Source organism: Procambarus clarkii, chromosome 21 (assembly GCF_040958095.1).
Source record: "Procambarus clarkii isolate CNS0578487 chromosome 21, FALCON_Pclarkii_2.0, whole genome shotgun sequence".
NCBI classification, from domain to species: Eukaryota; Metazoa; Arthropoda; class Malacostraca; order Decapoda; family Cambaridae; genus Procambarus; species Procambarus clarkii.
This window is the reverse complement of record NC_091170.1, coordinates 29,137,872-29,161,278: the sequence shown is the minus strand read 5'-3', so window position 1 is coordinate 29,161,278 and position 23,407 is coordinate 29,137,872. Positions and strand designations below refer to the sequence as shown.

Here is a 23,407-nt window from a genome sequence, read left to right as displayed (position 1 = left end):
TTCTATAAAGCCATTACTACATATTTATCGTTTCGGGCACACGTTGATTTTTACAAGACACACAAGTGTACTATTGAATGGTGGTATGCAGAGGCTGAACCCCCCCCCCCCCCCCACTCCATCATCTCCCACCAAAGCCCCTCCTAGGCGAACACGTGACTACAGTGGGCAGAGGGAGATGCCAAGTGGCAATAGATTGAAACGAGTAGATTAGAAACGAGAGGCACTCACGTATAAGAATGACAGAGGGGGGGACAGGTAGGGTATGTCTGTGTGCTTGAGAGGTGACAGAGGGACAAAGGACAGGGACCTGGGAGGGGTATTAGGGAAGGGCTACGAGAGCGTCAGAATTATCAGATAAGCTCGCGTGTTGGAAATCTCACTAAGTCTCAAGCTATGAGACACACTGAGAGCGAACGAATTCGCAGTGTGAACGAGGCGCACCTGCGGGTCGGGCAGGATCCACCAGCTCTCTCATCGACTCCACCATCTCCTAGACGATTATAGTTTATTCCTCAAAAGGCATTTTTTACAAGTACCTCTTGCTGTTTTCCCCCCGGAAGCAGGCGATCCTGTTTTGCTATCTCTTATGTTACTGCTGTGAATCTGCTTCACGAGAAGATGCTGAAAGGTAAGGGAGGATTTTGTGGATATATGGATGTATGGGTAGGTGAATGGATTAATAGCTGTGTGTGTGTGTGACTAGAAGAATGGATTGATGGGTTAGAGGATGAATCTTTTGGTTTAATTCATAGGTGGGCGAGTTGATGAAGAGATGTAAGGGTGGGAGCAAGGATTTATTTATGGGTCGGCTTAATTGGTGTACGAAGCCCAAACGACAGCTGGTTCGTAAATACCCCCAAGTATATAACGATCGGACGTCTCGGCTTCAGGAAAAGAGTTTACATCATCTGTGGGAATGTAAACCAGCGGAGCAGTTGTCCTTCTTCAACACTAGCATCTAAAATTAATAATCTGGTAATTACAGATTACATAATTGAAGAATCTTAAGTTAATGATTTGGAATTTACATCAACCGCACTTCAGGATTTGAAAGATATTTGTACGTTTTTGCACAAGACTAAGAAGAAATTGTGGGTATAAAATCTCTAATCGAATTAAACTCAAATTGCCTAAAAGTTATGAGACAAAAGTCGAAAACAGTGAAAAAAAGCAATTAACTTTATAAAAAATAATGCAATTTTTTTTTTACAAAAACTCTACAATGGATGTGTTTATAATAATGACCTTACCATTATAACCATTCATTACTCCTGTACTTTCAGGCGGTGAGTGTATAAATTAATAACAATAACTATATAATATATTAGTTGAGTATCCAACTGAAAAAACAATAATCTTAGATATGAATAAGTTACGTACCATCTCACCTTCACCCTCTGATGATGTTAAGACACTTGATATATCCTTCCCACCGTGTCATAACTAAGGCATGCATGTTGCCCCTCTGGCATGGCTAAGACATTCATGTTGGCCTCTGACGACGATAAGACATTCATGTTGCCTCCCACTGGCACTGGCTGAGGTATTCATGTTGCTCCCTGGCTTTGCGATGCTAACATATTCTTTTAAAATGCTACATGCAATTCCACATGTAAATTACAGTTTTAAATGAAATTTTCTTGTTCTGATTTCCAGCTGTATATTGAACCTGACAGATGATATCCATTACTGTCAGTCAGAGGGAGAGAGTATTCATACTAAAATATATCTCTTCAAGGTTAAAGAAATGTATCCAATCAACATTCACCTGGTCGTTTTGTTTACTTCATCTATGCATTTAAAAATCATGTACGAAATTATTATGGCACCTCCTGATGACTTTGCTTCACTGATGAGTGTGTCCTTGAGTAATTAATATGAGATAACTTTTATTCATTCATGAATCAGGAAATTACTTTTCTCTCTTAATTACCCGACAGCACAAACTTCCTTCTTAATAGCATTAATGTTAATTTTGGGCGTACGTGGTGTGTGTTTAACTTCACACAAACATATGTATAACTAACCATATACTTGTATTAACTTCCCACTCTCTTTGCTACTTAATCACACTTGCAGGATCACGAACAGAGTCCCCCTCAGGAATCTAGATAAAGAGGCCTTTGTATTGCATTGGGCAACCTACATAACACCAACAACTGAGTATGCAGCACTAGTACAGAGTTCACATCTGAATAAATAGAATAAATAGAAAGGTACAGAGACACATCTAGACTTGTTTCAGAGCTAAGGGATCTCACGTACAGTAAAAGGCTCAGAATGCACAAACTCTCCATTTGACGGTAAAGCGAATCAGGGAACTACGATAACATAAACAAAATATAAGATATAGACAGAGTTTAATGGTGGAAATGTTTTAAATTAGAAACGCCATCATCTACACATCCCGTCATCATCAACACAACTCATCATGAACACATCCCGTCATCATCAACACAACTCATCATGAACACATCCCGTCATCATCAACACAAATCATCCTCCACAACAAAGGTCAAGTGATCGTTTATGCAGCCAACAAACTCCCTGTTAATGAATGAAAAACATTTACGCGTTTCCCACAACTCCTCGAGTCGTAACTCTGTCAGTGTTCACCCAGAAACCTCACAAACAAATCATCGCCAACAGAACCTTAACACCTAACCAAACCTAGACCGAAATATACACAGAACCTCAACTGATAACTTAACCTCCGCTTAAATGTAGGTTACAGAATCAGAGGTAATTACAAACGATGCAGTTACAGGCGGCGGCAGGCAAAGGCAATCCTTCCATCCTCCCTCGAGCTGGTTGGGTTTAGGATCGGGTGGGGAGGATAGGAGGGTGAGGGGGGGGGGGAGAGATAGGAGCGTGTAAGGGGGGGGGGATGGTTAGTAAGGGTTGAAGAGTGAGTCGCGACATGTTTCCGTGTCACTAAAATGGGTTACACAGCTGTTTCAATTGGGAGTCATCAGCTGTGATAAACACCTGAGCATTCATTACAGGTGAAGCTCTCGAGGAGTATCAAGCGGTTAGCACAAGTGGAGTGACCGCTTGCCAATATGGACGCCCAACCACTTGGGCTGGACGGTAGAGCGACGGTCTCGCTTCATGCAGGTCGGCGTTCAATCCCCATGACCGTCCAAGTGGTTGGGCATCATTCCTTTCCCCACCGTCCCATCCCAAAACCTTATCCTGACCCCTTCCCAGTGCTATATAGTCTAATGGCTTGGCGCTTTCTCCTGATAGTTCCCTTCCTTTTCCAATGTGTTTTGATATGTCTTGTTTTGAATTTAATGTTTTTAAGGTATTTCTTTATGAGCATTGTTTTGTAATAATTTGTTCCTTCCCGCTCTCACCATTCCCACTCTTTCCCTGCCTCTCCCTCTCTCTCTCTCCTTTTTTTTTTTTTAACTAAGATTAGGGTTAATAAGGGCTGTCACATGACGTGTCTAGTGAAACTGCAAGCAAGAGCTGTTCTCTTACCTCAGCTCATCTGAAGCCTGCTCCTAGAGACTCATTTATTTCATGAGATTATTATTTGAAACTTAGTAACTCTTCATGGTCATAGAAGATTCAAACTTCATGTCCAATATGTCAGTTTCATCTTTGAACTCGAGGTTTTTGACATCCATTTACAAGCCCGTCCGATTTGCCATTTTCAGTCGAGTTATCATCAACGCTTGTGGTTTCTCAGCCGCAAATGTGACCTGTTATCTCCTTCCTCAGGTAGAAATCGCTGAAAATGTTTGTGATTGATGAGTTTTATAGCAGTTGGCATTTCTTCCTCTCTGTATGTAAAGGTCAGCGTGCAGCCGTCAGCATAGGCTTGAGTTTTAGGAATGAGATTAAGTAGATTGTTCAAATAGACATTCCACAGCAGAGGTGCCCAGCATACCCTGTGGAAAGCTGGCACCAATTGAGTGGTTTTCGGATTCTTCTCCATTGAGAACTACTCTTAGAGTCCGTTCTTGAAGATAATCCTGTATTAACTCTGAGATGGAGCAAGGGATGTCTTTTTTCTTATAGTAATATACACCATTATTCACTAATCTGTGAAAAATTACAAGAAATTTTATGCTATCCATACTCTATTGCTTGTACTTAATAGGCCAATTTGCCTAACAAGCCAAATTTTCCTGAAATATATTTTCCACAATTTTTTCACGGAATGATAAAGCTTTCCATTACATTGTATATGATATATATATATTAATTCGAGTCAAAACTAGCATAGAAATGGTATACAGTAGATATACTACTGACCATAAATATATAATAGCCAGAGTTGCCTAACAGGCCTAATTTCCTTAAAATTTCCAAACATTTCGCTTTGCAATATATGACTGGAATTAGATATATAATTTCTCCAACACACACACACACACACACACACACAGAGGGTATAGATTCAGAGGGTATAGATTCTATATAGAATCTGGGTATAGAATCTATACCCAGAGGGTATAGATTCGTTCCTCTCAATGTTTGCCGACGATGCAAAAATTATGAGGAGGATTGAAACAGAGGATGATAGTAGGAGGCTACAAGATGACCTGGATAGACTGAGTGAATGGTCCAACAAATGGCTGTTGAAGTTCAACCCGAGTAAATGCAAAGTAATGAAACTAGGCAGTGGAAACAGGAGGCCAGGCACAGGATACAGAATAGGAGATGAAGTACTTAATGAAACAGACAGAGAGAAAGATCTAGGAGTTGATATCACACCAAACCTGTCTCCTGAAGCCCACATAAAGAGAATAACGTCTGCGGCATATGCGAGGCTGGCTAACATCAGAACGGCGTTCAGGAACCTGTGTAAGGAATCATTCAGAATCTTGTACACCACATATGTAAGACCAATCCTGGAGTATGCGGCCCCAGCATGGAGCCCGTACCTTGTCAAGCACAAGACGAAGCTGGAAAAAGTCCAAAGGTATGCTACTAGACTAGTCCCAGAACTAAGAGGCATGAGTTATGAGGAAAGGCTGCGGGAAATGCACCTCACGACACTGGAAGACAGAAGAGTAAGGGGGACATGATCACAACCTACAAAATCCTCAGGGGAATCGACCGGGTAAACAAGGATGAACTATTCAACACTGGTGGGACGCGAACAAGGGGACACAGGTGGAAGCTGAGTACCCAAATGAGCCACAGAGACGTTAGAAAGAACTTTTTCAGTGTCAGAGTAGTTAGTAAATGGAATGCATTAGGAAATGATGTGGTGGAGGCTGACTCCATACACAGTTTCAAATGTAGATATGATAGAGCCCAATAGGCTCAGGAATCTGTACACCAGTTGATTGACGGTTGAGAGGCGGGACCAAAGAGCCAGAGCTCAACCCCCGCAAGCACAATTAGGTGAGTACAATTAGGTGAGTACACACACACACACACACACACACACACACACACACACACACACACACACACACTCACACACCAATAGCTGTGTATATAGAAGGAGAGTTTACTTAAGCTGTGGACGCGGTCGAATCTAAAATAAAATAAGTTGGTCAATAAGTACTTCTTTGGCTTTAATAACCCAGCAGAGAGTGATAGTCCTCAAGCCCAACAGATTCTACCCCCTGTAGAATCATCAGTGAAGACTGTCTACCATCTGTAGACTCATCAGTTAAGACTGCCCACCATGTAACACAGTGTTCCCTCCCTATATAATCATCAATGAAGACTTGCTACAATATAATTATCCCGCGCCTCCTCCTGCAGGGTCGTCGGTGAAGACCAGCCTTCTGATGGTGATCTCGGTGATGGTGGGAGTGCTCCTCTCCTCCCTGGGGGTGATCCCTGCTCACTACCTCTACGTCAGGTATCAACTCAACCTCTTTCATTACGTTATATAACATTGGTTGACCAATCTGTGTTTTTTTGTGTGTCTACTATATATATATATATTTCTATATATATATATATATATATATATATATATATATATATATATATATATATATATATATATATATATATATATATATATATATATATATATATTATTTATATATTTAAGCTAATTTTCTTTTACATGGTTTTATAATGATATATGCAGCCAAAATACTGATTGGAACTGATTTCAATATTCTTTTGTTTGGCTTATTATCTCTTTGTCATTCATACTTTCTCTTTCGTCGCTTATCAATATCCGGTATATGTTTCACATATATTATTGTTTACTCTTTCCCTATCTTCTTCTCTTCCTCGTCTTCGTACTTCCTTATTCTCTACTTACGCTTTCACAACTCCCTCTTCCTTATCCACCATTTGCTCCTTTAATTTCCTCTCCTGCTATTATACTTATTTCCCCCTATAATATATGTTGACTACTGAACCCTTTCCCAGGCCCAGAGAGCCGATGTCCCACGATGACCTGGTTGGAGAGTTCATCCCCGCCTTGCCATTGAATACTCACAATCATACCTTCCTCTCAGGTAAACTACCCCTCACATTTCACCACTCAGTACCCACAACCACAGCCACCACCCAGGTAAACTCGCCTTACGTCTCCCCTCTCAGCCCCTCTGTGGTCCCTCTTAGTACCCACAACCACAGCCAACACCCAGGTAAACTCGCCTTATGTCTCCCCTTTCAGCCCCTCTGTGGTCCCTCTTAGTACCCACAACCACAGCCAACACCCAGGTAAACTCCCCTTATGTCTCCCCTCTCAGCCCCTCTGTGGTCCCTCTCAGTACCCACAACCACAGCCAACACCCAGGTAAACTCCCCTTTACGTCTCCCCTCTCAGCCCCTCTGTGGTCCCTCTCAGTACCCACAACCACAGCCAACACCCAGGTAAACTCCCCTTTACGTCTCCCCTCTCAGCCCCTCTGTGGTCCCTCTTAGTACCCTCAACCACAGCCAACACCCAGGTAAACTCCCCTTATGTCTCCCCTCTCAGCCCCTCTGTGGTCCCTCTCAGTACCCTCAACCACAGCCAACACCCAGGTAAACTCCCCTTTACGTCTCCCCTCTCAGCCCCTCTGTGGTCCCTCTCAGTACCCTCAACCACAGCCAACACCCAGGTAAACTCCCCTTACGCTTGTTAAACCTTGAATGAAAATATTATGAACACTAATGCTTGTAAATGTACCATGGAATAACGATGATATTGAGTGTTTTTGTGCAGTGTAATTGATGTCTCTTTATAGTCAGACTTAATAACCAGTTAATTAACGAGGGTATTGTGATAATAAGCCTGTTGTGTACCTGGGGTTTGTACTAATAATCGCTTAATTTTCCTAAGGACTTTCGCTAATAACTAATATTCGCTACTCTTTAATATTGAGTCAATACTAGACTTGTATAAACGTGACATACTAATGGTATGTTTGTGTGTGTGTGTGTGTGTGTGTGTGTGTGTGTGTGTGTGTGTGTGTGTGTGTGTGTGTGTGTGTGTGTGTGTGTGTGTGTGTGTGTGTGTGTGTGTGTACAGAGGAGGCGCTGCAGGAGACGCAGAAGGTGCGGGTGCTGTGTTGGGTGATGACTCGTCCAGAGACACACCACAGCAAGGCCGTCCACGTCAAGGCCACCTGGGGCGCCCGCTGTGACAAACTCATCTTCATGAGCTCCATGAATGGTCAGTAGCAGGCGATGAGTCACAATAACGTGGATGAAGTATATTGACCAGACCACACATTACAAGGTGATGGGACGACGACGTTTCGCTCCGTCCTGGACCATTCTCAAGTCGATTGTGAGAATCGACTTGAAAATGGTCCAGGACGGACCGAAACGTCGTCGTTCCTTCATTTTCTTGTGTGTGGATTGGTCAACATGGTCAGTAGTACCTATCCTTCTCAGAGTGGTCAATGACCCTCTTGGGAATGGCCAGTGCATGGCCCTTCTCCTGATGGATATTCCTCATTGACATAATAACTAAAGGCTTCTCTCGTTCAATTTGCTTAACATGTCCTCCAAAAAATGATAATACCTACAGATACAATAGATAGTATTTGCAAATATGGACCGTTTGTATAAAAGAAAAATAAATTAAATAATCTGATTTTGTACTTTGGAATACTATTCACGGCACACTAAAAAAGGTGAAATAGTAGCTCTGTACCTAACCAGTTCTTGACCAATATAAACAATTCTAGGCCTAATATCGTATGACTAATTAAGTACAGGTATATCATTGCTCTCTCTGGCCATTGCTCTCTCTCTGGCCATTGCTCTCTCTTTGGCCATTGCTCTCTTTCTCGCGTCTTCTACAAGATAAATAGTGCAAAACGTTAACTTTTATTTGGACCCATTAGTCCATTGTTGTAGTTCCATCCTTAGTAACTACAAAATCCATTTTGGATGGCAGTTTGAAGTTGTTACTCTTTGTTTTGCAGTTAATAAACAAATTAATATTTTTTTTACTGAACCTTATTAAATGTCCCTAAAATTTATTAATTTTTAGTAGACTTAAATTCTTACTTGCTTGATTTGTAACTTTCTTTGTATTTCTGCTTCGTGGTAGGTGTTTTAAACGGTTAGTAATTTTGCGTTTGTTAATGAAATCATAACAAAAAATATTCAGCACTTTTTAATTCATATTTTATGTTATTCTCGTTAGATAAGTGTTAACAATGAATAATGATGGATTATTATTTGTTTATTCTTGTTTAATAAACCTCTCATTATTAGTTATGTTTCACATATTTACAATGACTCCCGTGATTATACTAGTTTGCCATGTTTAGAAATGTCGTTTGTTATATTTAGTTAATGTTCCACATACCTGAAATGTTTCAGGTGCATACAAATGTTTGTATGTGTTTAGTAATGTTTGTCATATATTGAGTGATATCTCATGTTTACAATATTTGCCACGTTGAACAATGAAGTGATCGCCTGATAGACTGTGACAACAGAGCTGTTTTCAGTATATTTCAATATTTACACTGAGCTACACCCAATTGAATTTAACTCACGAGGTAAACATTCTTCAAGTTCCTCTCCCTGTGTTGGTGGTGTTGAAGAAGGTCGTATCCGCAGACACTCAGCTTGGGACTATCGACCTTGGTGTTGGTGAGGGGAGGAACGTGTTGTGGGGCAAGACAAAGGCAGCCTTCACCTACGTCTACAACAACTACTTGTCTCAATACGACTGGTTCTTTAAGGCCGACGACGACACGTAAGTCACCTCGTAGATCTACACAAATTAGATGTTAAATATCAAATTCGTAGTTGATGACAGTTATGGACGTCATCAATCCAACATTTATTAGCTGTCATTATCTTAACTGTCCTTACCAGATACTCATGTGTAACTTAACATGTGTACTATCATTCCATCCCCTCTCATCCAGTTACTGTTACCTTCCTGTTACCTGTTAATTGGTAAACTACCTGGAGGTGCCAGTCATCCTCTTGTTATCACAAGTTAAAATCATCAACTAATTCGCTTGTAACAGTCACATTCAGAATATTACATATTAAAATTAAGTAAACTAATCGCCCCATCTGGCATTACAGTTACAGTCATCACTCTCTGAACACCAGGACCAGTTTGCAGCCTTTATGATGTTAGCTATAGACAGTCTAGACCTCATCCACCACAACCATCCAGTCATATAAACCCATATGACATTGCCCACCACAGTCATCCATCAATCTGTCACTAGCAATCACAGTCAACAACGACTTAGACATCAACCACCAGTCACAAGCAGTCTAACCCCCCAGTCACAGTCACCAACCACCAGTCACAAACAGTCTACCACTCAGGTATACCATCATGGAGAACATGCGCTACATGCTCTCACCCTACGACCCTAACTTCCCCATCTACTTCGGCTCAAGGTTCAGGAAGTTCACCAAGCAAGGCTACATGAGTGGAGGTAAGTGGGTGAGAGACTGTGGGTGGGTGAGAGACTGTGGGTGGGTGAGACTGTGGGTGGGTGAGAGACTGTAGGTGGGTGAGAGACTGTGGGTGGGTGAGACTGTGGGTGGGTGAGAGACTGTGGGTGGGTGAGACTGTGGGTGGGTGAGAGACTGTAGGTGGGTGAGAGACTGTGGGTGGGTGAGAGACTGTGGGTGGGTGAGAGACTGTGGGTGGGTGAGAGACTGTAGGTGGGTGAGAGACTGTAGGTGGGTGAGAGACTGTAGGTGGGTGAGAGACTGTGGGTGGGTGAGACTGTGGGTGGGTGAGAGACTGTAGGTGGGTGAGAGACTGTGGGTGAGTGGGAGACTGGGGTGTCTATGAGACATTATAAGTGCTTGCAAGAATGTCGATGAGAGAGAGATGTTAATTGTGTTACAGATCAGAAATTAAACATCACTTCAATAAACCTAATTGCAAAAGTTTAAAGGTCACTAACTATTTATCTGTTGGAATCATGTTGCAGATAGTCTTACGTTACTGCTGAATTCTTAGAAACATTTTGGAAAAGTCATTAAATTTTTAGATTTTGTTTCTGTACTTGAAAATTTAAATAGACTATTTCTTTGAAATATATTTCTACATGTATTGATTTGATATTATGTATATACCAAGATTAATTTCTATCTATTTCTTCCTCTCTTTCTTCCTCTGTCTGTCTGTCTGTCTGTCTGTCTGTCTGTCTGTCTGTCTGTCTGTCTGTCTGTCTGTCTGTCTGTCTGTCACTCTTTCTTTCTTTCTGTTTCTGTCTTGTCTGTCTGTCTCTCCCTCTCTTTCCTTCCCATCCCGCAGGTGGAGGGTACGTGTTGAGCAGGGAGGCCTTGAAGCAGTTTGTGGAGGTATCGCTGCCTGACAAGAAGCTCTGTAAGCCGGATAACACTGGCGCCGAGGATGCTGAGATGGGTCAGTGGATGCTGAGATGGGTCAGTGGATGCTGAGATGGGTCAGTGGATGCTGAGATGGGTCAGTGGAAGCTGAGATGGGTCAGTGGAAGCTGAGATGAATCAGTGGATGCTGAGATGGGTTATTGAATGTTGATATGAGCTAGTGGATGCTAAGTTGGGCAAGTGAATGGTAACCAAGTGTATGGTTAGAACCATTATAACAAATAAGAGAACTTGGGGTGAACGGTAGAGCGACGATCTCGCTTCACGCAGGTCGGCGTTCAATCCCCGACCGTCTAAGTTGTTGGGCACCATTCCTTTTCCCCGTCCCATCCCAAATCCTTATGCTGACCCTTTCCAAGTGCTATATAGTCGTAATGGGTTGGCGTTTTCCCACGATAGTTCCCTCCTTCCTCACTCTAAAGACTATAGAAATAAATTACCTCCACCACTATTAATGAGGACACTTGCCTAGATCTTACCAAATGAGGGCTCGCTGCAGGAAAGTGTCTAGTCACAATTATAACGGCAGTGCTTTCTTGCAGGAAAGTGTCTGGACAATATCGGCGTTCTGGCCGGAGATTCCCGGGACAACATGGGTCGAGGCCGCTTCTTCCCCTTCACCCCTAGCACGCACCTCTTCGGTGGCGTCCCTGACTGGTACCTCGACTACGTCTACTACATGCCCGACACGGTACGTCACCCCCAGCACGGTACGTCACCCCTAGCACGCACCTCTTCGGTGGCGTCCCTAACTGGTACCTCGACTACGTCTACTACATGCCCGACACGGTACGGCACCCCCCCAGCACGGTACGTCACCCCCCCAGCACGGTACGTCACCTGGCGTTGACCAGGTCGGCGTACAAGCAACAAGGATCGAAGGTCACAGTCTTGAGAATAGGAAAATAACACGAAGAGTAAGACAAAGCTGCACTGACGGTTCTTGACAAATTGGAGATCAAAGGTGCCGAGGGAAAACCGTGGATGGCGGTCCATTCACAAGATGGCGACAGGTGGATGTTTGATGTCAGTGGGGTGGATGGCAGACCTTTCTTAGTGGATGAAAGAGAGCATCTAGGTGCATGGAAAAGACAATCCATCTTTAGATATCCCATACGCGTAAGGGGAACAATAAAGATAAAAAAAACAAGGGATAAAGTTAAACAAATAAAAAAAAATAAAATAAATTAACTTGATTAGCATAAACAAAACTGTAGGTGTGTATTTGTTGAACACTTTGTGAGTCCATGTGATCCTTTTACCACCGCTCATGACTGGGGTTTGGAGCAATCATGAGTGCATTTACTCACAATGAAAATAGGCACTTGATGGGTATGCTAACAACCACAGTAGCTAGTTTGTGAGTAGTGTAACTTGTTTAGTTAAAACATAATTTGGTTAATATTGTGAGACCATTATGAGCCTATGACCTTTAATAGTCATCGGTAACTCTCACAGAACACGTGCATATGAAACGAAAATAATATATATTGGGTAAGAAAAAGACACATGAACTGCGAGAAGGCATTCTGAGTATATATATATACTTTATATATATGCGGTATATATATATATATTTATATATATATATATATATATATATATATATATATATATATATATATATATATATATATATATATATATATATATATCGCATTTCTAGAAATTGACTAACAAATCATTATCTAGATCAATCACAGCTAAGGATAAACGAGTCCAAAACTTTCCTGATGTTTTTAACTTTAGATTTCTGAACACTATTTTCCAGACCACAACCTGTGAATGTCTTTTTATCACCCTATCTGTCAACATAAAATCAGAAATCTCCTGTAGAAAATTCAGTTCTGTAGCAAGACGTACTCTTGATAATTTGATGCCTGTCGACCCGTCCTCAGGGCCTCAACTGCTGCTCAGACTCGGCCGTCACCTTCCACTACGTTGACACCCAGTTGATGTACGTGATGGAGTACCTGTTGTACCACCTGAGGCCCCACGGCCTCCACCCCAACCACCCCGTTCCGGTACCTCTTCCTCCGGACCTAAACAGCATCCCCCCACAGGTGAGTGCTGGTGCAGGAGGACCTTCGCTCTTTACGTGACACTGTATAGAACAGACCACACACACTAGAAGGTGAAGGGACGACGACGTTTCGGTCCATCCTGGACCATTCTCAAGTCGATTGTCGGTCCAGGATGGACCGAAATGTCGTCGTCCCTTCACCTTCTAGTGTGTGGTCTGGTCAACATACTTCAGCCACGTTTTTGTGACTCATCGCCTGCACTGTATAGACCTCGTTCAGGAGTCTTACCCACCGCCCTCTCATTCCCGGTCCCGACAGCATCCTATTGTAGATGAAATTTTTATCCCTATTCCTTTTCTCTGCGAATATCAGCATCTCACGACTCCTTCCTTCAGATACTAGCAGGATTCCACTTCAGGTCAGTTCAGGTGAGTGAGGGACCGATTGTATCGATCGGAACACCAGTAGCATCTCGCAGCAGATAAACGTAATCCCCGTACCCATGGTAACCAGAATCATATCTACTAAGAGAAAGAGTCCACGACTTTCATCTTTCATATACCAAAAACATCCCCCCAATTCCCTTCAAGTGGGATTTACTCCCTCAATCCCTTTCTTTCTGACACTAACAACTCCTTCCTCATGAATATTGCAACCCATAATGACCAAACCACCCACCAGAAAATGAGGAGGCGACGCAACTCAACTTCCAATTATGTTTTACGTGAAGAAACTTAGTACTGATGCAACTACATGTGGACACAAACAATAACAAAAGAACTTGCTCAAGGTACCCTAGGCCTAATATACTCTATCTCAGGCCTACTATATCAATTTGGTTTTTGCCTTCTTTCATTCGTGCCCTCTACAACTCTACAAAGTTAATAGTACGAACCATGAACAATGTTCGCTGCCACAGCCCATTTTTGAACGTTCGATCAAATATTTGCAATAAATGATAACCTTTAGGCGGATGGGTTGGAATATTTATGTATGATATGGCATTATATATGCCATCAAATATATTTATGAGATCATATATATATATATATATATATATATATATATATATATATATATATATATATATATATATATACTTTAGGTTTGTATGGACGTCCTACTAAGGTCCTACTACTGACCCTCCCCAGGGTCCTACCCTGTAACAGTTGCCTAACTCCCGGGTACCAATTTCAGCCCGTCCTCATTAACAAAGACCAAGGTCCATTCCATGCACCCATCAAACCTCCTGATTGTGAATGAAAAACGGTTTACACACGACTCACAACTGATGACGTCCGAACACTTCCGGAACAAGTGCTTCGCTGACGACTTTTGTTCGAACCACAACTCTGTAAATGCTTCACCCACGTACTACAAATAATCGCCAACAGAACCTAAACACCTAACGTAACCTAACCAGTGTCTAAATATGCACAATATGTTAATATATAATAATATTAATTTATATTTGAGAATATTCCTATTTTGAATGAAGAGCAAGTTAAATTGTTAAATGCGTCTTTGGGGTCGACCGCTGGATGGAATGGACTTAGTTCGAAGCCGGGTTACTGCTAAGTGAACAGCAGCATTTGGTGAAAGGAAACCAGAGTTGCGCCACAGTGACTCAGATCACATAGAGGTCTTAGGGAGGATTTGCTGATAAACTGCTTAGCACATCTGTCTTTGTTCTCATAATTGCTGATAAAGGAAGATAATGCCTCACAGGGAGGGCCGATGAGATGGAGTGGATTAGACATAATATCTCACATGTGTAACAATTTCTTTGTGAATTCAGCGTTGCTGTAAGTCACGTGTATTGATATACACCTTCACATTCCAGGTGTTGAAGATGAGCGGGGTGACGGCCACTATGGGAGCAGCGCAGCGCGGTTTAAACACCTACAAGCCCTAGAGAAACATAAATTTTCCTGTCCAATAATACTTAATATAGATTAAATTATTTCTAGTCAGTTAGAGAGAGAGAGAGAGAGAGAGAGAGAGAGAGAGAGAGAGAGAGAGAGAGAGAGAGAGAGAGAGACAAAGCAGATAACGCCAGATCCTAAGGTACTCCTGGTTTATCTGCTGGGAACATTGCCAGCAGGAAAACTTATGTTTTTCACGCAACAGATTGTAAGATAATTTCACCTAAATTTAACTAGAAAGGCATAATGCTGAACCTAATTTTCTAATTACCGGAAACTGCTACTACTTGTGGGAAAAACCTGTTGGGATTGATATAAGAGGAGACTACCAGGGACTTGTACTGAACTAAATTAAAAAATTACTGTCTGCAAATTAATTCAATTAAAATCTCTAGCTAGGGTTGTAAATCCTAGATCCTCTTTTCCTAATGACAAACTGTGGGCTGTAAGGGACAGGTGGGGTGAATGACTATGTTGATAGAAGTTCCAATCCACCTGTAGACAGGGATCTCACATCAGCTTGTATTTTATACAAGGATAAGATTTGATAAATTCAGTTATCTGACTGAACACTGGCTCTGTTTAAATCAGAGATTTAAACATACATAGTCTAACCTAGTACCATAACTTAACAGCCAATATGTACTTATACTATAAACAACAAATTAAATTGTAAAAGTATAATAAATGACCTTAAATGTAGTCTAAATACTGTCAAGTACTAGAAATTATATTCAATTAAATGAACTTATATGATAACTTAAAAATTAACTAAGCAAACAATTGATAACTTAATTTATATATTCAAATATATATGCAGACATATTCAATTTATATGATACAGTTAGCTTGAGTGAATCTCTTCCCACGCTATGGACACTTGTGAGGTTTTTACTTATTGAGGCTGAATTCTTTTCTGACAGAATGGACACTCATGAGGTTCAGTGCTTGGATAAGATTCACAGCTACACTACAATTTTAATAAACTTACTGAAATGTGAGGCTTAGCCTCGCTTTTTAACCAACAGACAGATTTATAGGATATTAAAGTTACACAAGCATACAATTGGCCAATCATACACTAAATAACCTTCAATATACTTCTCTGCCAGTCGGGGTGCCTGTCTGACAAGTTTGCCAGACTGATTAACTCTCTTGTCGAGTTTAGGCACGATATTTTGCTACAGCGTTGCTGTATGATGATCTGGTAGCGTTGCTACGTGATTATCCTGCAGTTGCAGAAGAATGATTCGAGATAAAAGTTTATGAATGAAGGTGGAGGAAACCGTGTCACTGATCTCCACTATACACTCTATTTTATGTGAATGTTCACGGATTTTCCTTGTAGATATTGTCCAGGTACTCCCCCAGTTCTAGAGAGTATTCACTGGCGATAAAAATGTTAGATAAGGTGTCCTTGAGCTGGTAATGTTCGCTAAGGATCAGTCACTTGTTCACTCATTTGTAAACAAACGCGGAGTGCCTCGAGGCATCGTCGTGGGCGCTTCTCGCCCCCCGAGAGCCTTCCCCCTCTCCCTTGAGAGGTAGCTTGCAATGAATATTGATTGATTATTTTTACAGTCTAGACTTATGATTAAGATAAGATGTGATTATAATATAATTAGATATAAGATTTAAAGATTATAAGTAGTATTTGAAAGTACCACTGAATCTTATTAAGGATTCGATTTTTAATCCTACCGGATGTTGAATCAATGTTCCAATAGTTTTTTAATTAAGAAGTCCTTCTAGAAGCTTCTGGATCCTTGAAAGATCATGTACAAAGTCACGTAGGCATCAAAAGGGCCCCTGTTGCGTACGTGTTCATGGTGCCATTGTCATCCAGGATCAAGCTATAAAATGAATCTTTAATAATTCAAATATGATTTTTATACGATTTAGATATGATTTTGATATGATTTAGATATGATATAGAAATTATACATTTCTTAGATGATTATTAGATATGGTGGGTAAAAATTTCCCACATCTTCCAGAGGGAGAGAACTGGCACAGAGTCCAATACTTAGGACAATAGTAACCATATGTATTTATTTACTCTCCATTGGATTGATAATACAAGTGCAGATTGTGCTTGCACTTTTCTGCTGTTGTCCGTTGTGGACGATTGTGTCTGTTAGGAGTCTGTGGGTCTTGTGGAGTTAGAGTGTCTTGAGGTCTCTCAGGATCTAACTGCAGCTGGCTCACTGATTCCATGTGGATGAGTTTGTCCAATGTCTTCAGGGAAGTTGTTCCTTTAGACAGGATTTTGACTATTCTCAAAATCCCCTGACTATCTGGATGGACTGAGACAACTTTACCTAATGGCCAGTCAGCCCTAGGGCCATCACTGTCTACCAAGACAATATCGCCAGGTTGGAGATTAGATATATTATGTGGGACATTGGCCCCATAGTGATGTTCTCGTAGAGATGTAAGATATTCTTTTGTCCAAACATCATTCCATTTTTGGATTATGCTAGACAGATGTTTATACCCCTGAACCAACTCGCTCTGACCCACATATGAGGGATCTCTGATCTCATCATCCACTAGAGATGGTACTGGAGTCAGAAGTCTTCCATACATTAGGTGGGCAGGACTTAATGGCTCATGTTGAGTAGGATCCTCAGACAAGTAAGTCAACGGCCGGTTATTCACCCTTGATTCTTTTCCGTGATTACTGTCTGGAGTTCTTGAAGATTGATTTTCTGACGGTGTAGAGATTTTCTCAAGGATCTTTTTACAGTTCCTATTAACCGTTCATAAAATCCTCCGTGCCATGGGGCTCTCGGAGGGATAAATTTCCATCTGCAATGACGCTGTTCCAGTGTGGAAGTAACTGCAGGATGGGAACAGATTTCCCGTAGACATGCTTCTCCAGCTACCAAGTTTGCTCCGTTATCTGAAATCATCAGCTTAGGGCATGATCGGCGTGCTGCGAATCTGCGGAAAGCTTGAATAAATGATTGAGCAGTCATATCGGGTGTTACCTCTAGATGTACTGCCCTGGTGGTAGCACAGGTGAACAGACAGATGTATGCCTTGATAGGTTGCTTATCTGCAGTCCCTGTTAGATATATTGCTCCTGTATAATCTACTCCTGTCGTTTCGAAAGGTTGTAGATGGACCACTCGTTCCTTTGGCAGGGGTGGTGGCCCTGGATAAGAGCAAGTTCTTGCATCGTACCTTCGGCATATCATGCAATTCTTCAAGATTGATTTGACTGACTGTCTTCCCTGAGGAATCCAGTACTGCTGTCTGATTTGTGTGAGTGTGTCTAACACTCCTCCATGTTTGATGATTTGTTGATGTGTATGCAACACAATCAACCTTGTGATCCAATGATTTTTTGGTAAAAGCCATGGATGCACGGTATCTAGATTGATATCTGCGTGTTTAAGTCTCCCTCCACAACGCAGAATGTTGTGATTTTCTTGGTCTATCCACAGACCGAGATTGTGTTTTAACTTATGTGGAAGATTTTCATAGTTATTCCCATAAGTTTCTCTCTGGGCTTGTCTTACCCAATAGATAAGTGCATCAGGAAAAGTGTATTTTATACCTTTTTTCCTGAGATAATGAAACACGTTCTGTGTTACATTGATTAATTTGATTAGCGAGGAGTAACGAGTACAATCCAAGACTGATATTTGAGCTTGCTGCCTGGTGGTAGTTATGGTTTGTGTCGTAATGACGTGTGGCTTTTGCTCAGGCCAACTACCATTCACTAACCATCGAGGCCCTTGAAACCAAATATCTGCCTTTGCAAACTGTTTAAATGTCATACCTCTTGATAAGAGATCAGCTGGATTATCCTTTGTTGGTACATGCAACAATTGAAAGCCTGCGGAAATTTCTTTAATTTCCGAGACGCGATTTTTTACATATGGAGTTGGACAGTTGTCGTTTCGTACCCATTGTAAGACAGCTTCATTGTCAGACCATATAATGACATCTTTGATGTTCATGGTAGACAAGACTTGTTTGATATGCACTGCTAAGCGTGTTCCAGTTAGCAGTGCTGTTAGTTCCATCTGAGGCAAAGTCCTCTTTTTTAATGGAGCGACTCTGGCCTTAGAGGTGATAAGATATGATTGATTAGAAGTCACTAAGTAAGCACAAGCTCCAAAAGCTTTGGCTGACGAGTCTGCGAATACATGTAGTGATACTTCCTCATTTTCCTCGACTATGTGTCTCGGAAAGATTATCTTTTCAACTAAAGTTTGTTCTTGAGCCACTTCCATCCAAGCTTTTTGTAACTGGATTGGTAGTGGATCATCCCAACCAACCTTAGCCTTCCATGCTTGTTGCACCAATAAACGCCACTTGATAGTCAAAGGATTTAGTAGACCAAGTGGGTCGAATACTTTGCTAACTTGTGAAAGCAAATCCCTTTTTGTAGTGATGTTGTAATTTACTGGCACAGATTTGATCGATATTGTGTCCGAGATTAAATCCCAATCCATACCTAACACCTTTTGTGATTCTGGTACGTGATATTCAGGGTAATCTCTTGCTATTTGATTATTCAATGTTGCATTATTAGAGGCCCAAGATTGTAGTGGCATGTTTGCACCTTGTAGCTCCTTGTTAGCCTCTTGATATAATTGTAACAGTTCAGTAGTACTGTTAACTGTCCCTTGAAAATTATCTACATATAGATTTTGACTGATTTCAGTCTTACAGGGACTTGATGATTTCTTCAGATGAGTATCTAGAGTTGCTTGCAATAGAAATGGACTGCTTGTCGCGCCGAAAAGAACTGATGAGAATCTGAAAGTCACTACAGGACTATTGACATCTTCTGGGTTCTCTACCCATAGAAACTTAGTGAAGTCTCTATCTTCTTCCTGTAAGCCAACTCTTAGAAAGGCCTTACTTATATCTGCTGAATACGCATATTTGTTAAGTCTAAACTTCAACAGTATGTCATACTATTTCTGAGTTAGACTTGGACCTGTTTGCAAACAATCATTTAGACTGGTTCCTTGGGGTCCAGATTTAGAGCTACAATTAAAAACTATCCGTAAAGGAGTCGTTTTTGATTCTCTCTTTACAGCCATGTGTGGTAAAAAATGGCCTGTTTGCTTATTGTCTTGTTTCACGACTTCGATGAATTTATTCTTTAATTGTTGAGCAATAATCTCATGATAGAGTTTTAAATGCTCAGGCCTTTTTCTTAGCTTTGCTAGTTGTGATTTAAATTGACTATAAGCCATGTGATAATTGGTAGGTAAGGTTTTATGGTTGATTTTCCATGGTAGCCTTACCCAGTACTGTCCATCATTGTACTGTACAGTTTCTAAGTATTGATTATATGCACAGACATCATCAGGACTTGGTTGTTCAGGAATTATTCCTATGGCATCAAGTTCCCACAATTGAGGTACAGATTCCAATCCATCATCAATCATGTGGGGGATTTTAAGTGGTGACTGTTCTTTGCCTAGTCATGCCACTATTACAGTTTCTGTATGATGTGATTTTTCAGGAGTTGAAGGTTCAAGATCTAGTATAGGTCCTGTCATCAATATGCCTCCTGCTGATTTGAGTATATTCATACCCATAGATTCTTCTGATCCCAGAATGAATCGATGATAGTAGTCAGCTCCAATCAGGATTCCGATATCCCCTATGTAGTCAGAATCAAGTAGAGGATCTGCTAATTGGATTCCTTTTTCTTTTAGGAATTTAATTGTGGCTGTCAGACCAGTCACTTCCATTTCAGTAGGAATTTTATCAACTACTATGGCTTCTACTGTCCTTTGGGATGTACCTAGACAGACATTGAGTTTTACTACTGGAAAGGTTCTACGACCAGAATTAGTAAAAAACCCTGATATGGATGTAGATACTTGCTTTGAAGATTTAAGTTGTAAATCTTCTGCCATCTTTTTACTGATAAAGGTTTTCTGTGACCCTTGATCAAAAAAGCCTCTAGTTGGAATACAAATTCCTTGATTGCATAGTTCTAGCTGTGCAGTAGGCAATATGGCTGCTGTAACAATTTCTGTATCCAAGTCGTTGACATTGCTCATTACTGTACAGAATTGTACGGCTGTTGTGGTATTATCATCTTTGGGCTTTGCCTGAGATGCAGGTTGATTATTGGAAGTTTGTGATCTGGATTGAGTGTTAATATCACCACAGAGTGCTGTGTGATGTACACTTTTATGACAATATTGGCAGTTCTGCAATTGAGTGATACACTCACTTGTATCGTGCTTCCGTAGACAACGGATGCACCTGTTCAGAGATTTCAGTCGATCGATTCGACTGGCACGGCCTACATAAACTGTGCATTGATAAATGGTATGTGCTTCTTGACAGAATAAACATTTTGGGGCACTTGTAGCTCCTTTTGTCTTATCTGTCTTAGGAGCTTGGTTTCCTACAGTTCTGTTAACTGTGGGGGATATAGCATAAGAGCCAACATTATTCTGTTTCCACTTTGCAGAAGAGGAGTTTTGTTGTCTTGATTTTTGACTGCCATTCTGGACATTTTTGCTTTTGTCCGTGGATTCACCTTTGGGGATTTTTTCTTGAGATCTAAGTTTTCCTCGGCTTCGTAATCTTTGTACGTAAGCTCGAAGTCCATCAAAGATTTGGCTTTGTGATAAGATGTTGTTACAAGTATGTAACACTTGTAGGTAAGTAATTACATGCAAGTAGGTTATACAAGCATGTAACACTTGTACTCCTCCAAGGATTTCCTTAAAGGATGAATTGTATCTGTAATAATGTGTATCTACATTATTCATGATGTGATGAAGCATTTTGCTTTTTCTTTTTTCTCGGCTTTGCCTTTCTATTAAGTAAGTCTCTTTGAGATGCTTGATTAACTTCAGATTTTCTGAGGCTGCTTTCACTCCAGTGAAAGCATGAGATTAGGTGATCAAGACTATATTCTTGGATTAAGATAGTTATCTTAGATGGATGATAATATTTGTATTGACATTGTCAATGTGTTGTTAGCCTTTCAGATTGTGATGTGAGATTAAGATTGGTCTTAATCCCCAATTGTAGACTATTGTAGCCAAGTGATGATGACATTTGTCTATCACCTGATTTAAATGGTCTGTAGGCTGTAGATTCAAGTGAGTTTTTAGACACTTTGTGTCCTTTTCTTTTCTGTTTCAGCTGCTGGTGGAATACTGTTAGCCATTTTGACCTTTTCCGAGTTTCGGAGATTCCGAGATTTTTCTCTTTTTTCTGATAAATATGTTTGATGTTAATGTATTTTGATAAATGAGCTTTCCTGTCTACTTAGGTAATGATTCCAAAGATCGTCCTTCATTTCCTCCCTGGAATCTGGTTGTAGCAGGTGTTCAATTATCAAAAGTACTGTAATAATTTGATTTGTGACCCGAATGCACGAATGCACCAAGTTGGTAAATCCTGTAATAATTTTTTAAAAATAGTAAATGGCACTATTTTTGCAAAGTTATTACAAAATCTGTTACCATAATAATTGTTAGATAAAATACAGTAGAATGTCTACTGGTTTTACCTGGAATAGGGTTTGATACAGTTGATTATAGTTAGATTGTAATGATATGCTCTTACAGTGATGATAACACTTTTTTAAAGAATATTATGTAATGAGCAGCTCTGAAAATCAGTAGATTAGAGATAATGCTAGATAATACACTTAAATATATATGTAATGTTACCACAATGAGGTAGATAATGGTATTTTATGATTAAGATGCAGTTGTGTCTGTGACACTGATATAATTAAGTACTGTGGTTTCTTAACACAAAACAGTATCAGTTTGTTATGAATGCTTACTAGTTAATGGATATGGTGGCTTAAGCCACTGCAAACTATTTGTTTACTTAGATATATAGCTATGATAAATATTGGCTGATAGCTAGGTTAGGCTAGAATATGTAAGAATTATTCCAATGCAAAATCAAGAAGTTTCTTATGTATTTGGCATTGAAATATTCAGTAAACGAATGATCATAAATATCTAGGTACAAAGGACCATTATTATCTAGGTTCGAAGGACCATTAATGTGGGAAAAACCTGTTGGGATTGATATAAGAGGAGACTACCAGGGACTTGTACTGAACTAAATTAAAAAATTACTGTCTGCAAATTAATTCAATTAAAATCTCTAGCTAGGGTTGTAAATCCTAGATCCTCTTTTCCTAATGACAAACTGTGGGCTGTAAGGGACAGGTGGGGTGAATGACTATGTTGATAGAAGTTCCAATCCACCTGTAGACAGGGATCTCACATCAGCTTGTATTTTATACAAGGATAAGATTTGATAAATTCAGTTATCTGACTGAACACTGGCTCTGTTTAAATCAGAGATTTAAACATACATAGTCTAACCTAGTACCATAACTTAACAGCCAATATGTACTTATACTATAAACAACAAATTAAATTGTAAAAGTATAATAAATGACCTTAAATGTAGTCTAAATACTGTCAAGTACTAGAAATTATATTCAATTAAATGAACTTATATGATAACTTAAAAATTAACTAAGCAAACAATTGATAACTTAATTTATATATTCAAATATATATGCAGACATATTCAATTTATATGATACAGTTAGCTTGAGTGAATCTCTTCCCACGCTATGGACACTTGTGAGGTTTTTACTTATTGAGGCTGAATTCTTTTCTGACAGAATGGACACTCATGAGGTTCAGT

General features: G+C 40.3%; 1 protein-coding gene across 2 annotated transcripts; it reads left to right on the top strand.

The window, feature by feature from the left end:
* The first annotated feature begins 409 nt into the window (after positions 1-409).
* Positions 410-15,133, top strand: LOC123760674 (glycoprotein-N-acetylgalactosamine 3-beta-galactosyltransferase 1). Of its 2 annotated transcripts, none has more exons than XR_006773170.2 (10): positions 410-631; positions 5,737-5,836; positions 6,364-6,452; positions 7,454-7,597; positions 9,004-9,142; positions 9,736-9,848; positions 10,682-10,792; positions 11,319-11,565; positions 12,675-12,839; positions 14,644-15,133. XR_006773170.2 is itself a non-coding variant. In XM_045746458.2 (10 exons), exons 1-10 carry the CDS (start codon positions 622-624, stop codon positions 14,713-14,715), a joined length of 1,092 nt encoding a protein of 363 aa, XP_045602414.2. In that variant the 5' UTR covers positions 410-621; the 3' UTR covers positions 14,716-15,133. The 2 variants fall into 2 exon arrangements, 1 of the variants encoding a protein (XP_045602414.2); XM_045746458.2 differs by having other exon boundaries at positions 11,319-11,467.
* Positions 15,134-23,407: the final 8,274 nt, after the last annotated feature.